A 16,547-nucleotide genomic window follows, 5' to 3' on the forward strand; every position below is an offset into this window, starting at 1 on the left:
GAAGTAAGTGATGTGAGGACCATACAACAGTAGTCAAACACAGAGCTGTAGATTCATCACAGCAGATTGAAATTGGTTTTTACTGAACTACAAAAGAAAGAAGCTGGCTATCTGGTGAGACTTTGGTCAGTGATTAAGATGATTTCTATTCTTTAATTTGAACATAATGTAAAAATTGATGGTTATGTTAATTAAACATAGACAAGGTAACGTAAGTAAGTGAATATAATTAAATAATTAAAACATATTAAAGTATATAGTTCAGGTGATGTGTCAAAGCTGCAGCATATGGGAACTCCTTGAGCTCAGAGCTTATGAGCTGGAGGCTGAACTACAACTAACTGCAACGCATCAAAGAGGGAAAAAGAGTTAATCACCCCATTTAGGACAGGATCCTTCTTGGTCAGTGATTAGGAACAGGAAGGTATAATTGACAGTGAGACCGGTAAGGGGACCCAGAGGGCAAGGAGGGCCAGCCTCTGGAATTGTTGAACAAGTTTGGTGTTCTTTCAGGCACTTTGATGAAAACGGGTTCTGCAGGTCCAATGTACAAACTGACCATGGCATAGTGGCATACGACACAGTTCAAGTGGTGGGAGGCAGCAACAAGGAATATGGCGGTAGTAAATGACAGTATGGTGAGGGGAATTGATACTATTCTCTGCAGTGAAGAACAAGAGCACAGATGGCTATGCTGTCTGCCTGGTGTGTGGAATCAGGGCTGGAAAGGGCTGCAGTGCGTGGAGGAGGATCCAGTTGTAATATCTCATGTCAGTACCAATGATGTAAGTAGAACTAGCTTTCTGCATGTAGAATATGAGGAGCTAGGTACTAAACTAAAACTGGGACTTCAAAAGTTATATTTCTGGATGGTTACTTGAGCTGTCTGGAAATTGGTGTATGATACATAAAATTAGAGAAATGAATATATGGTTCAAAAATTAGCATGGGATAACTTGATTCTGGTCTGTGGACCACTAGTGCCTGTATTGGAGTAAGTGGGGACTATACTATTGGGATGGTCAGCACATGAACTGTGCTGTAGCCTATGTTCTTGTGAACGACATATCTAGGGAAATAGGGAGGGTTTTAAACTAAATAGAGGGTTTTAAAGTAAATAGCAGGGATAAGATGCCAAATATGGAAATGTATAAGATATTGAATGTAGAGACAAACTAAGACAGGATAACAGTTATATAAGAAATGAGGGTCAGGGAACGGCAGGAAGGGACAGAAAAATCAATTTAGGAATACAATAATCAAGGCCTGACGTTACAAGGATAACAATAAAAATCAAACCTGAAGTCTCTGTGTGAGTGCTGGTAGCATTCACTAACAAAGGGTAAACAAATTAGGAATGAACATTGAAGTAAACAAACATGTTCTGATAACTGAGACAGAGCCATTGCTTCAGAATGACAAGGATTTGGTACTGAAATTAGGGGATATATGGCATTCTAGAAAAGTGGAGAATTAGGTAATGCTGGATGGATAGCACTGTTAATCAAATACGTCATTAGTGCAATAGTTAAAGTGACTTTGGTTGAGCAGAATAGGATGTAGATTCAGTTCGGCTAAAGATGGCAGGGGAAACTAGTGGGAGTGATCTGTAGGTCTCCTAACAGTAACCATCTCCACCCATCATTTGCTTCTTCCCCTCCTCATCTTCATCATATATACCAAGCTTTTCCTAGCTAAGATTAGTTTTGAAGAAACATTAACTCTGCTTTCTCTCCAGGGATGCTGCTGAACTTTTCTAGCTATATCTAAATTTGTGAATAGAAAACTTCACCTGTTGACATACATACCAGTAGGGGAAGTGACAGTGGACCTAACAAAGCTTTGTAAATCATGTCAAATGATAGCAACAATTCACCGTATCATTAATATGAAATTAATATGTATCATTATAAATAGTATAGTTGTATTAGATAGCTTCCATGTCATATAGCAAATTTCGGATTAAAAGTGCTCCTTGTGTGCTATAAGTCTAAACAGTTGAGATTAATCATTCACTTCTCCACTTATACACACAGGAAAGAAAAGGGGAAAAAACATCAAAGGTTAATAACGATTAACATCCACAATTAAAAGATTTCCATTAAAATCACTGCAATTCAACGCAGTAATAAAAGAATATGTTTAGTCGATAAAATATTGTATAACAAAGAGGATAAAAAAGTTAGTAAATTAGAGAAGAAACCACATAACCCAGGAAGCTGTTAGAAAGAAAAGTAGCAGAAGGTTAAACTACTCCACACAGAGAAAAGGGAAGGAAAATCAAAGTTGTTTATGAAGCGGATTAAAGTAGTCTTTTCTCCTAAAGTTCTTTTTTGACACAGGAAAAAAGTGTCCACAACATTTAATAAATAGTTGATTAGCATTTTGGTGATTATAAAATAACAATTTCACAGAAATACAAACAAAGTAAAGGTGTTAAGGAAGAGGTTGAAGTAGTCGCAATCCTAAAAGTGAACATCACTATCACAATTCAAATACAAATTATTACTGAATTTCCATGTACATAAACACTTTGCTCACTAAGAAAAATGTATAAAAAGCAGTAGAGGTTAGAAATTACTATTGGGATAAGGACAAATGCTTGTTTGGCTGAGGGTGAACTAGCTAATCAGAGTACCAGAGTCAGGAAGAACAAGACAATTGCCCTCAGCTTTCCCACTCCCAGTTTCCACTTGATCACTCCTGTTGAAGATCTAAGTGTAAATATTCCGTGAGGTTTTAATTAAGGTTACTCATGTTCTCTGCCGATCCCTGGCCTTCTGACATTTAGGAATTACTTTTTCTCCAATTTTCTGGATGAAATTAAGTAGCAGATTGGTGGCAGAAGTAGCAAATTTGGACAGCAAAGCTAATTATGGGAAGTTTTTAGTTACGATAATCCAGCCATCACGACATGTACTTTTGATGAACCAGCTGTTCTTTTGCTGCCTGTTAATTTTGTAAGTCCAATTTCTTGAACAATTCATGAAAAAACCACTGAGGGCGACTCTTTCTTGAGAAAAAAGCTACTCTTTCAGCAACAGGGAGGTGGGAGATGGGGAAAGAGGCAAATCCTACAACAATGTCTTTCAATAAAGTTAAAGCATAACCTCAACAACTTGAAGCTGGAGAACAATTTACATGAAAGATTCTTCTTGGAGAAATTAATATTTGAAGAAAGGGCAAGTAGACATCTAGCTTACTGTATTTTTTCCCCTCCAAGAATAAATCCCCAAACACCGCCCTACCACACCCTATTCAGTCACTGCACCCTGTATTACCAAAAAGTGCAGGAAGCGACGTTGGCCAGCATTAGTCACCATCAGTAAGCCGCTTAGTTTCTGAAGGCTGAATCTTGATTTCAGCCTTTTGCTTTTTGGCTTCATACATGGCTCGTGTGTTCGCTCTCTTGAAGAAACCACACTATAAAGAAGGAAGTTATTAAATTAAAGTGATCAACAAACTGAAATTGACTTTACAAAAAAAAAGGATCCAGTATTTCCTTTTCACAAGAAAATTACAGATGAGTTTATAAATCTATCTCAAAGCCTGTTTGCACATGTTGGTTACAACTTGAGTGAAACAGAATTTCATAGTATCAGTCCTCAAGTTATTGTTACTGGTTTGATCACGTGTTCTCCTGTAGTTCTTGGACAACTTGATTTGAAATAGTATTCCAGCTTTAGGTCCTTATCCAGAGAACAATTTCATTTAACTGTTGAGATTATCTTTAAAAGCTTCCTTTTTAGCATTAAAAAAATCTTCACCAACATTTCTTCATAATTTAAGTTCAAACTACAAATCTTTTACATTGCCTGTAATGTTTGAATGACTATCTTACTTGTTCTGATCAGAACTATACACAGTATTTAAGCTTCATCACTATCAAACATTCTAACATTTTCATTGTTTTGCCTGTAATTCAACATCCAGTTATGGACTACAACTCTGCATAAGATGAACATGCTAATTGTTGAATTTGGTCAAACTCCTAAGCATGTTCAAGTGTCACCCCTGACTATTTTAATCCCATTTAAGTTTATTTTATATATGTCCTCCTTTGCACCATAATTAATGTTTCATGTTTTGCTGTTACCTTTACATAAATTGTTTGCAGCTTTTTTTCAGTTCAAGAGAATAAGAAGTCAATGATGAAATACTGAGGGGGCAGAGCACACAAGAATAGAGAACACTAAATTAATAGGTGAATTCAGAGTAACAAAGAAAAAAAATGGATCAGAGTTATGCTGTATATATGTGAATAACAGAGTATTGTTAATAAGATTGGAGAGTTATAGAACAGATTACCATGTGGGATTATGCTATTGTATTGACAAAACAGCCCTTGCTCAAGGAGGTCCTAGCTGGGTGTTAAATATTCCTGGTTGTACAGTGTTCAGCAATGACAGAAGTTTTGGTCAAAATGTGTACTGTATTTCCAGAAGAAAAAGGATATTCCAGAGGGTTCAAGGATAAAATTAATTTTGCTAAAGCCAAAGGGTGCAATTGTATTATAATCTATAAATCTGCCACTAAGTGGGAACAAACCTGTAAGGAATGTTCATACAGGTGCAAGTGTTGCAGTATCAAATACATTAGAATTTGCCACTTTATGGGTCAAAACAGATTTAAATGAACGGAAGCTATATTAGAATTAGATGACCAGCAACTGGAAGTTGCCAATATAACAAACAATGTGGCAAGTCTTCATAGATGACCAGCTGAAACAGCTGAAGAGATACGTTATTCCTTTGGTATAAATTTCTGCCATTTTTATTTCAATTCTGCAAATATGTCAAGATGAAATATTTTTATAACTATAAATCACCACCTAAATTTCATGCTGAACAGAATTGCCAGAAATATTGTGAAGCGTGAGATAAAGCAAAGTCTTTAATTGCATTGAACAATTAACTGATCTCAGTTCCATACTATCAATTAAAAGTGTAAATCTGCTTGTTATCACTTGAAACACGTAACATCAAAATATATCATGGATTGGCCACAAACGATTTGCAGTGACTGTAACAGTCTCAATAACCTGTTATGTTCCTTTCTCTTCATACTTTACTATTAAATATTAACACATTTTATTAATATTGCTTTCTTTTGACAAGTTTCTAGATGGATCTATTTGATTAAAAAAATGCTCTGATGAAGGATTTGATTATTAGAAAGGCCAGATGTCCTGCAGTACCTAGTTGCACATGTGGCATTTAATTTGACCGAAGGAATTCTATACTTCATTCCTAAATAGGCAAGTGCAAAGAGATACGTAATACAACTAAATATTTGATAAGATAATGACATTTGAACAAAATTCTGTTGAATTACAATACATTATATCGTCTAAGCCATTGATCTGTTAAATACTTAATCACAAAAAATAAACCTTAAACCCTTTAGGGGCTATTTTTCAAGTAACAACAAATTGGCAAAATATTATTGTCTGGTCATTGACATCAATGCAGTCCATATGTGTATTAGCAGATTAAATTGATTGGGGTAACTGTATAGGCAGTGCATAGTAATTATGCAGCAATCATAAAAGTTTCTATCTACTGGGGAAAAGATTTTCTTTTCTAGATAAAAGTAATAAGAGAGATCTTTCACTTCACCCAGAAACCAATGAAACCAAATATTGCATTTCATTTTTAACTTTAGTCTAATATCAAATGGGTTTTAGAATAATGACAGAGATCAGTCCTGAAAATCAGTTGTGTGATGCCAGATGATTAGCAGGGCAAACAAAATGATAAGAGGATAATTCTAACTGCAATTAAGAGTATAAAATTGGCAATGTTGGACTTGCCACATATTATAATTCTCCACATTTCCTTTCCCACCGGATGATTTTATGTTATCACCAAAATAATTATACTTCAAGCTTCCAAAAGACTCAAATTAGCATTCCCAAGCACAGGCCAGAAGCAGACCTGGGGTCACAGAAGAAGAACTAAACGTTAGTATGGTCCAACTATAGAATTAGGTTCCTCAATTGCCATTGTATAAACAATTGCTAAGAAACACCTGTACACAAGAGGAGAATTTGTATATGTCCAGATTGTAGGTACGCTATTCATCTTCTGTGTTTGTGGCTTTTCTGATTCCTTGGCTTTGGTGGTTTCTGTAGCCTAAAATTGAGCCTAGAGTTGACAGAATGTTCAGAGTATAAAAAGTGATTCTATGAAAATAAAAGTAGAACATACCTTCCAGAGTAAAAGGATTATCAGACTCAATAACATGACGCCTGCCAGCACTGCTACAGCAATAATCCATGCTGGTATCTCATAAGGTGGTTCATCATCAACTTGGGATTCAACGTAGAGCAATGTCTGGATTAAATAAGAAGAGATGTCGAGTTTATTTCAAGAGAATGTTTTCAGAAAGGACTGACCTCCACCTAGTTTTATATGATGAATGAAACAATTGTACATTTGGTGGATTACCATCCTTTATTTAAATGTTGTGATACTTCTCCTGTACATTCATTCAGGAAAGGTCCATAACTGCTATATTGCGTCATGGAAAACAACTTTTGCAGTGCTCACCAGTACAAGGGAATGACAAGAGAAAGCAGTCCATTCTTCTGTAAAACACTTCTGTCTGGATGCTCTAATGATGGCAAATTTTGACATGTTACCAACATTGCTAGCTCCTAATTTGAAGGAACTGGATGCAGTGAACGAAAGGGTAAAGATGATTTTCACAGCCAGTGGGACAGCCATCCTCGGTCGAGATTGAAATTTTCTGGTTTTTGTGAAATTCAGTTGCTCCTTCCTTAGGCAATGGCTCCTGAAGCAATGCTCTTGCTGATTGTAATGTAGGAATGGTACACCGGTAAGATTATTCCCTCCTTCTGGGCATTTGCTTCTCTAAGCTCCATTTTCTATACAGGCTGCAAAGCAAGTGTCAATCCAACTCATGCTTCCCGTGCCTATGCTAAAGGCAGTGTTCTTTCCATTCTTTCTGTGATCAAACTCTACCAGCAACTCAGTGCAATGCTTTCATTAACTTCACTTGAGCACAAGTCAGCCAAAAGCTTCTGAGTTTTAATATGCTGAATGACCCTTTAAATAGCTCTAGAAGAGGCCTCATCCTACCTCCTAGAAGTCAGTGTTTCTGAAATAAATACGGAAGATGTTCCCTTAACAATTACCCAGTTTTAATCTTTGTGCATTGCATTTGCTTGGTGATGTCAGATGTCACAATCTCTCCTCTGAATTCCTTCAGGTACACAATCAGAACATGCTATGCATCACTCCAGTTACCTCGCTTTCTGTGGAAAGTAGCCTCCTCCTCATTTTCAAAACATTCAATGGTTCCTGCATGATGGGGAGCAGCCAGTAGTGTGTAGTTGAGGCCGAGATGAGATTGGTCACGATCGTTATTACACAACACAGCAGGACTGAGGGGCTGAATGGCCTTCGGAGGCTCCTAGTTATTACGTTCAAACCTCCACATTCCTGTAATTTACGTCAAAATTTCTTCAAATTCTGACCTTGTGCAGCCTCCCATGCATCCACCACTACTTTCATCACTCCATCATTTGCAGCTGTGCTTTGACCTGTTTAGATCTGAATCTCTGGAATTCCGCTCTTAAACCTCTTCACGCCTCCTCTGGATACTGTCATAAAATCACCTTATGTGATTCTGTATCAAATTTTGTTGGATAAGGCTATAGTGTAGCACCTAGAGTTGTTTTATCACACTAAGGCTGCAAAAGAAATGCTGGTATTAGATGTAATTTCTATAACTAAACAACTTTGCTTTAATTTTACCTATATTCACAAATATGAAGAATGACAGCACACAGTTTCAAATGTTTATCGATTACAAGAAGATTTGGAAGAACTCACTGTCACATCTGGTTGTTTCATTTTGATAGTGGTGATGTTTGTCATCAAATGCAAGGATGCCTCCACCACGACAACAATCCGATCGTAGTCCCTGTATTCCTAGAATAGTAAAACGAATAATATATCTCAGGACTTTAAGTGATTCAGTAAACCTTCACAGAAACTCCAATGACGAACAGGGAATAATCAGACATATTAAAAAAGTTCTTATTTTAAAAAAGTGATGGCCATCAGCGTTGTAGAAAAAAACTCAGGTGAGTCCATTTTTCAGCATACAAGAGGTTCAAATTAAATTCCTTGTGGCTGAATGGTGATGCCTGAGATTCTAGCAATCTTGGACCTCAGGCCTCACTATCTCGCAGCCAGTGAGCTGATGAGCTCCTGACACCAAAAACAAATGTAAGTCCATGCCTGGCATTGCAATGGCTTGAAGGCAGGGGGGCCAGGAGTGAATCAATGGGTGTGATTGCAGCAATGGCAGCATGAAAGAAATGTGATACTTTGAGATGAGTACGCCTTATATTCAAAGTTGGGTGTAGCAGGCAATTCTGGATTGTGAAATCAGGGCAAACCAATCTCAGAGAGAGAACTCAAAACAGGCATTAGATCCCACGAAGGTTACATAGAATAGAACATAGAGGCCATTTGGCCCATCAAGTCTGCACTGGCCCACTGAAGAACATCCACCTTCTCCCTATAACCCAGCATTACCACAGTTAATCCATCTAGCCTACACAACCCTGGACACTATGGTGTAATTTAGCATGGCCAATCCATCTAACCTAATCTAAGGTTTTTGAGAGAAGCCAAGAATACAGGAAAATCAAATCAGCCACTCTCTGGTTGAATGGCATTGCATATGTGAGGAACTCAGAACCCTACTCCTGGTCCTAATTCATATGTATGTATTTACATAATTGCAAGGACCTATCATTAATTACAGATATGGCTTGTGGTCGCTACTTTACATTCTCACCCAATATGGTGGGCAGCACACTTCCAGCCAGAAATGTAAACACATTTTCTGCTCACCATATTGGAGCTTCAGTAGTCAGTGTACTCCCAAAGAAAGCAAGCTGCAATGACTAATTTTGAAATTATAGTACTAGATTGAGAAGAGAGACAACTTATAAATCGCCTGATCTTTAGGGATTGATCAAGAACACTGCCTACAAGGGTTTAAATAAAATACTTACTATTAGAATTTCTTAAATTATAGTCTTGGTTAAAACTGTCTTTGTTAGACAAGCAAGGCACAATTTTATGACTCAATTTTATTTTCCAATTGTCTGCACATATGTTTTAATTTTTAAAACTTGTTTCTAATGCCTGTCATTCTTTGATTAGTGAAGGAAATTATTACACTCATTCGTGGACTCAGAAATAATGTGCTTCATTGGAATTAACTAAATCAGATACCAAGGCACCATAGTGGGCCACTGGATATAACAGAAGGGAAAACAAATTGAGGAAGGAAAATATGGGAATTGTTGCAGTATTCAGTGTTCAATCTGAGATTGCATGTAAACAGTCCTTGTTGCTTGCCCATAAATCAACAATGGAAGATGCTGTAAAGAGGCTCAGGGTCAACTTGGGCAATAAAAGTGAAAAAAAAAGTAATTCTCCAGCTGACAAGATTCAATCCATACCTCCAGGAAGGTGCTGTTCCATAGACGTGCTCGCAATGTTACTGTGGCCTTTTGAGTCATGTTGCGTAGCAAACAATTGAACTGCTTGCATCGGGCTGTGTGTTTCTGGTTACAGTCCTGTTAAAGAATAAATATTCTGCAGCATTTATTGATTGTTTCAGACAGACAAAAGTCATGTTGAAAGATTAAGTAAAGCAACACTAAAGATTTGTCCACCATATTTGGCTTTTTGATGAAGGCGATAATCATGTGGATGTGCTTTGGAAGGTATTGAAAGGCTCTGGATGTGAGTTTGCTCGCTGAGCTGGAAGGTTAGTTTTCAGACGTTTCGTCACCATTCTAGGTAACATCATCAGTGAGCCTCTGACGAAGCGCTGGTGTTATGTCCCGCTTTCTATTTATCTGGTTAGGTTTCCTTGGGTTGGTGATGTCATTTCCTGCGTTGGTGATGTCATTTCCTGTTCTTTTTCTCAGGGGATGGTAGATTGGCTCCAAATCAATGTGTTTGTTGATGGAGTTCCGGTTGGAATACCATGCTTCTAGGAATTCTCGTGCGTGTCTCTGTTTGGCTTGTCCTAGGATGGATGTGTTGTCCCAATCAAAGTGGTGTCCTTCCTCATCTGTGTGTAAGGATACGAGTGACAGTGGGTCATGTCATTTTGTGGCTAGTTGATGTTCATGTATTCTGGTGGCAAGCTTTCTGCCAGTTTGTCCAATATAGTATTTGTCACAGTTCTTGCAGGGTATTTTGTAGATGACGTTTGTTTCGTTTGTTGTCTGTATAGGGTCTTCTAAGTTCATTAGCTGCTGTTTTAGTGTGTTGGTGGGCTTGTGGGCTACCCTGATGCCAAGAGCTCCGAGTAGTCTGGCAGTCATTTCGGAAATATCTTTGATGTAGGGGAGAGTGGTTATGGTTTCTGAGCCTGTTTTGTCTGTTTGTTTGGGTTTATTGCTGAGGAATTATTCCTCAGAAAATATTCCTCAGCAATAAACCCAAACAAACAGACAAAACGGGCTCAGAAACCATAACCACTCTCCCCTACATCAAAGACATTTCTGAAATGACTGCCAGACTACTCGGAGCTCTTGGCATCAGGGTAGCCCACAAACCCACCAACGCACTAAAACAGCAGCTAATGAACTTAAAAGACCCTATACAGACAACAAACAAAACAAACGTCATCTACAAAATACCTTGCAGGAACTGTGACAAACACTACATTGGACAAACTGACAGGAAGCTAGCCACCAGGATACATGAACATCGACTAGCCACAAAACGACATGACCCACTGTCATTCGTATCCTTACACACAGATGAGGAAGGACACCACTTTGATTGGGACAACACATCCATCCTAGGATAAGCCAAACAGAGACACGTACGAGAATTCCTAGAAGCTTGGCTTTCCAACTGGAACTCCATCAACAAACACATTGATTTGGAGCCAATCTACCATCCCCTGAGAAAAAGAACAGGAAATGACATCACCAACGCAGGAAATGACATCACCAACCCAAGGAAACCTAACCAGATAAATAGAAAGCAGGACATAACACCAGCGCTTCGTCGGAGGCTCACTGATGATGTTACCTAGAATGGTGACGAAACGTCTGAAAACTAACCTTCCAGCTCAGCAAGCAAACTCGCATCCAGAACCTCAACCTGAGCTACAAATCTTCTCAAAACTCGCTAGTATTTAAAGGTGTTAGTTGAAGGGACATGATCAATAGAGTTGCGAATCAAAAGGCACCACAATTGTCACAATATATATTTTGTAGTACAGAATGTGTAAGTCAAATATCTGCATTGTATTATTTTGTTTACGATATTGCTTTTTCATCTATAAATGTCATAATACCATCAGCATTGTTTATTGGTAGATACTTTTATTTTATGGTCTCAAGATGGTGCACTGAAGTTCATAATTGATTATTAGTTTCCGCATTTGTCAAAGCACAGGCCTTTTCATCATATTCATTCACAAGATGAAAATTTACATGTACGTTTGTAACAAATTTATGTAACTAGTAATGCAATTAACAAAGTTATTAAAGGTCTGGGAAACTTTAGAAGGTAACCTAATTAGGATAGGCGGTGTGGTCCAGGTTTCAGTGAATTCTCTATATAGTTTCTGACAGAAAGAACAGTTGTATGTAATATATAATGTGCTGTTACCAGTTATAACAGTCCAGTTGTTAAACTTGGTGTAAGTATCAGGATATCCAGTTATTAGAAGAAAATCCAGTCAGAGCTGGGATCTGCTGGGTCAGCTGTCACAATTAACACATTCAGAAATTTCTAAATCTAGACTTATTATCAATACTATTTTAAACCACAGATTGGAAACTCATCTCAGAAGCATGATCATGATTTGGGTAATGCTCTTTCCATTGTAGTTACATATATCAATAAACTAACAACTCTTTCTTAAGAACATCAAAAATGGGAGTTGTAGGCCACATGGCTCCTCAAGTCTGTTGCTTCATCCAATAGCATCATGGGTGGTCTTTTACCCCAAGTGCATTTTCTTGGTCCCATATCTCTTGATTTAGACTTCCCAAAAGTCTTTTTTTAAAAAAAAAATCAGTGCTACATATATTTAGTCACTAATCATCTACAATGTTTTGGAGTAGAGAATTCCAAACAGTCATAAATCTTTACTGAAGATTGATATGGAATCATGACATCAAACAAGATGTTCACCCCCATGATTGATGACAGCTAGAAAACATGAGAAGTTATCTGGGCTAACATTATTGAGCACACTGTAAAGCTAGTCAAAATTGGAATTCTTAGAGCCATTAAGCTCTGTCGAAGGACCAAGGTGTAAAATGGCAAGGCAATGTAAGGATGCTGTTAAAATCCAAGCAAGCACAAAGTAAGTGAGAGCTAAGAGAGTGACTATACAGCCCAAAGATGCACCCTGATCCAATCATGCGATTAGTGGCTGTCCCTACGCACAAGTTTCCTGGCAGCAGTGTTACAATAAAATGTGTTAGTGCACTCCAATTTGTAGCATTGAAGTGATGAAGAATACAGTAAATGGATCAGTGATGTGCCCTGCTGATATTTCGAAAGCCAATGAATCAAGGTATGTGTAATTGCTTCCAGAGGAGTGTGTCCTGAGATGTTGCTGCCTTGTATCCAAGGTGGAGGTTCAGAGGAGCAAATGGGAAGCTTGAGTAGCTGCTGTAAATTTCATGTGGAATTGTCATGCAATTTATATCCACCAGGTGCGAGAACAGTACATTGTATAGTAATGATGTGAGATTAATCAATAAAGAGGCATTGATGTATACGAATGCATGAAAGTAAACACCTTGCTGCTGACGAGCACGGATCTTTATCTCACTATTCAACACTTGGGTGGAAAATGGGACCTTTTACTCGATGTCCAGAACCTCCTCACTGGCTATCACATGCAATTTTCCCAAATTGCCCCCCATTGTGCAGGGACTGGTAAGATTCTACCCACTTTCTCTGTTCCTCTCTCCACAGATGCTGTCCGACGTGCTGAGTATTTCCAAGATTTCTATATTTTTTCATATTTCTCTGGTGCATGAATCTAGTGCATCTTTCTTGAACTCTGTCTATAAAAGTATATCTATCCTTAGCTTAAGGACACTGTAACTGTCTATAGTATTCCAGACGCAATTTCACCAAAGTCAAGTAATAGCAGCTAGATTTCCTTACTCTTCTTGTGTACACCAAAACCCTCACAACAAAGTTTAACATTAAATCTGGCCTCCAAATTGCCTTTTTACACAAAAATGCCAACATCTGAGAATTGTTCCATATCAAACGGTGTTTTGAATATACTCTGTCATGCACAGAAAGTCTTTATTTTGAACATTTTCTTTTATTACACCAACCAACGGAAAATGTTTGTGATGTTTTCTTAACAAGTATCCTTTGAGCATTAGCAGTTACTTGACAACTTTATGACTATAACACTCCAGCTTTATCAACAATGCCACTGGTAGTGATTTTGCTTCATGTACCAAAATCAAAACTACATCTCAAGAGGAGTACATCCAACGGTGCTATTTATCAATACTTGCTGTAGATTTTCACTACCAGCAAGGAATAACCAAGCAAACATTTTCTTTGCAGTGACCAAGTGGTTTACTCAATCTAATCGTTGTAATATTGGGAAAATCATCTCCTATAAAAGGGATAGGAATTCATGCAAGGAATTCAGAGCCAGAGTGATCAGCTAGACTAGTTTAGGTCCCATACTGCATGATACAAAGCATTTTTACCCATCTATCATTGATTATATATTAGTATGCTATGCCAAAGTGAAATCAGAGTCAATGTCCAGATTTTAACAACTGAGAATTATGCCACAATGTTATGTTGGATGTTACAGAACAGTTTGGGACTGCCCAAGATATTTTATTGAGAAACAGTAACATTTCACACCCCAATTGTTTGATCTCCATAACACGAATGGTTCCTTCAAAGTTTGAGTTCATGCACTTACTAATTGCAAGTTGCCTTTTCCCTTTTTCAGTGCGCCAGGTATTTTTAAATTCTTGGCAGCTGCAGGTTTCAATTCACGTTTTCTTCTTTGAGGGTGTGTTGTATGGTTATTCCTCTGAAAAAGAAATTTCAAGGTACATATTAATCTTAAGAACATGAGTGCTGTTCTCCAGAAACATGGCCAAATTTTTCAGATGGTAATTTTCCAATCCTAACACCTAAAAAAAATCGAGTGGGAATGCATTCTCTTCCGTCTCCACTCCCAACAAGGATAATTAATTGGAGGGAGAGAGAATTTCTGCTCCTCACATACCTATTGGCGAAGAACTGGAAAATTATTCCCTGTATCTTGTCCTTCCAGTGCCTGACGATTGAACAAATCATGTATACACACTGATTATCGGCCAATCATAGCCACCAAACCAAATACATCTAAATATTTTCCCTCAGCTCAACTGACATCATTCTGTCTTACCTTATCCTCCCTCCGAGAAGCTTGCTCTTTTTTAACAAGACAAATACTAAGTTGTCAACAAATTTATTTAACCCCTTTGTTGTTCTACAAACTTAGGACAATTATTGATGCAAGATTTAAAGAGTTTCAGTGAAAACTTCAGATTTCTTTGGAAAAATTGGCTTAGGTGATAAACTATCAAATATTTATGAGTTTGTGTAAGTAGGATTTGTTTTCTTCTCTTATATCCAGAGGATGAGACCCACAAGGACAACCAGCTATTTATATGTCAATGTTGCTTCCTTCTTAATATGGAAGAGTTTAGCTCTCCCTGATACTTTTGGTTCTTAGTCCAGTGTAAGTCAGTAACATAATTCGGTGCGAAGTTGTGGTTGTAAATTCCTTCTGCAACCATGAAATATATAATTATTGTGGGTTTTTTTTCAGTTTTGAGATCACATTTAGCAAAACATTCTGCACATGGGAGCTAACAAGCAGGAATGTGATGATGACCAAGTGTATTTTTGTGACGTTGATTACGAAATAAATGTTGACCAGGGCACTGGAAATAACTCCCTTATTTTTCTTTAAAATCACACAATTGGATCTTTTACATCCAACTGATTAGGCACATGGAGCCTTAATTAAACTTTGCATCCAGAAGATGGCTCTACAACCCTCTTAGGTATCTGCACTCCTCTCATTTTGTGTATCCATTTTAAAATAAGCTAGTATTAATGACTGCACCTTCATTAGCCCTGGAAAACCTGCCATCTCTTTCCTCGTCTAAGAAACTCCTTAATACCTACCTGCTTAACCATCATTTATTCAGCTGATCCAATATGTCATGTAGCTCAGTATTGTTTCAGAGATTGTAGGAACTGCAGATGCTGGAGATTCTGAGATAACAAAATGTAGAATTGGATGAACACAGCATTTTTCTGAAGAAGTGTCTAGGCCTGAAATATCAGCTTTCCTGCTCCTCTGATACTGCTTGCCCTGCTGTGTTCATCCAGCACTACACCTTGTTCAGTCAGTATTGTGCTTTGTTTTATAATGTATCCATGAAATTCCTTAGATGTTTTATTACATTAAAGGTGCTGTACAAGTATAAGGTATTGTTAATGCTAACGTATGAATAAAGTTAGAGATGTTTAATTGCAATGACTATTGAGAAAATATCCAATTACCGTTAAATTCAGCTCATTTACAATGTTCCCTGCTGGTATGCAGTACTGGTTTTCTGTCCCATTCATTTCAATTTCAGTGAGATACAGCAACCACTTCCCATTACTGATTTCATATGGCCACAAAAAACTGAGGTACAGAGTTCCTAAGTCACCCAAAGGCTCTCCATGGTTTGTCACCTGTAGAAGGAGTTTAACATAGATAAATGTTAGCATGTTAATATGTGCATTTTATGCCTGTATCTAACTGTCAGCTACAGATATGAACAGTCACTGTACAAAATCCACGAAGAATGGATTACTAGCTCGACTTACTACATCTTAAACACTGCATCTTCTGCACACAGTGTAACCAAGGGCGCAGATAGTGTTTCTGCAATTTTTTTAGGAGAAAGTAACATTGAGCTTTTTCAGCATGATTTATTTTACTGCCAGTTTGCTCTGTTGGTGGGATGGTTGGATTGTAATGCGAAGTGATGCTAACCGTCTGGGTTCAAATCCTGGACTGGCTAAGGTTCACATGAAGGATTCACCTTCTCAACTTCTTCCCCCCTTGCCTGAGTCATGGTGACCCTCAGGATAAACTACCACCAGTCATTTCTCTCTCTAAGGAGAGAGCAGCCCTGTAGTCTGATAAGGTTATGGCACCTTTACCTAATCTATTATGCCATGTTTTTATGAAGAAATTAGAAGAGACTTCAGAAACAAATATCTCAGTAAAATAAATGTGTGCATGGGAACACACACCTCCTGCATTTTAAGCCCACCCCAACATGATAGAGAAATAATGATATTGTTTCTAAGCACTCGGTTTACCTATTCTATATTGATTTTATTTCAAGAAGCATAGTCAGTGGACACCTTCTCCACAAATGACTTGCAAAATGTCATTGAATAAGATGTTCTGTA

General features: G+C 37.7%; 1 protein-coding gene across 6 annotated transcripts in view; it reads right to left on the reverse strand.

Moving 5' to 3' along the window:
• The window catches only part of itga3b (integrin, alpha 3b), a 175,474-nt gene that overhangs the window by 11,128 nt on the left and 147,799 nt on the right, over nt 1-16,547 (reverse strand). For 5 of the 6 annotated variants that reach the window (XR_009442858.1, XR_009442857.1, XR_009442856.1 and 2 more), the window contains exons 20-24: nt 15,642-15,818; nt 13,999-14,112; nt 9,509-9,625; nt 7,860-7,958; nt 6,210-6,335 (exon numbers count right to left, since the gene is read on the reverse strand). Coding sequence is in view for 3 of the 6 variants with exons in the window: in XM_048560367.2 (XP_048416324.1) it covers nt 6,210-6,335; nt 7,860-7,958; nt 9,509-9,625; nt 13,999-14,112; nt 15,642-15,818 (633 nt within the window). In the remaining 3 variants the exon portion in view is untranslated. Of the gene's footprint in view, nt 1-3,281; nt 3,424-6,209; nt 6,336-7,859; nt 7,959-9,508; nt 9,626-13,998; nt 14,113-15,641; nt 15,819-16,547 lie in introns of all 6 variants that reach the window. The other variant, XM_048560369.2, reaches the window with a different exon arrangement.

The sequence above is a fragment of the Stegostoma tigrinum genome, chromosome 31 (genome assembly GCF_030684315.1).
Source record: "Stegostoma tigrinum isolate sSteTig4 chromosome 31, sSteTig4.hap1, whole genome shotgun sequence".
In the NCBI taxonomy this organism is placed as follows: Eukaryota; Metazoa; Chordata; class Chondrichthyes; order Orectolobiformes; family Stegostomatidae; genus Stegostoma; species Stegostoma tigrinum.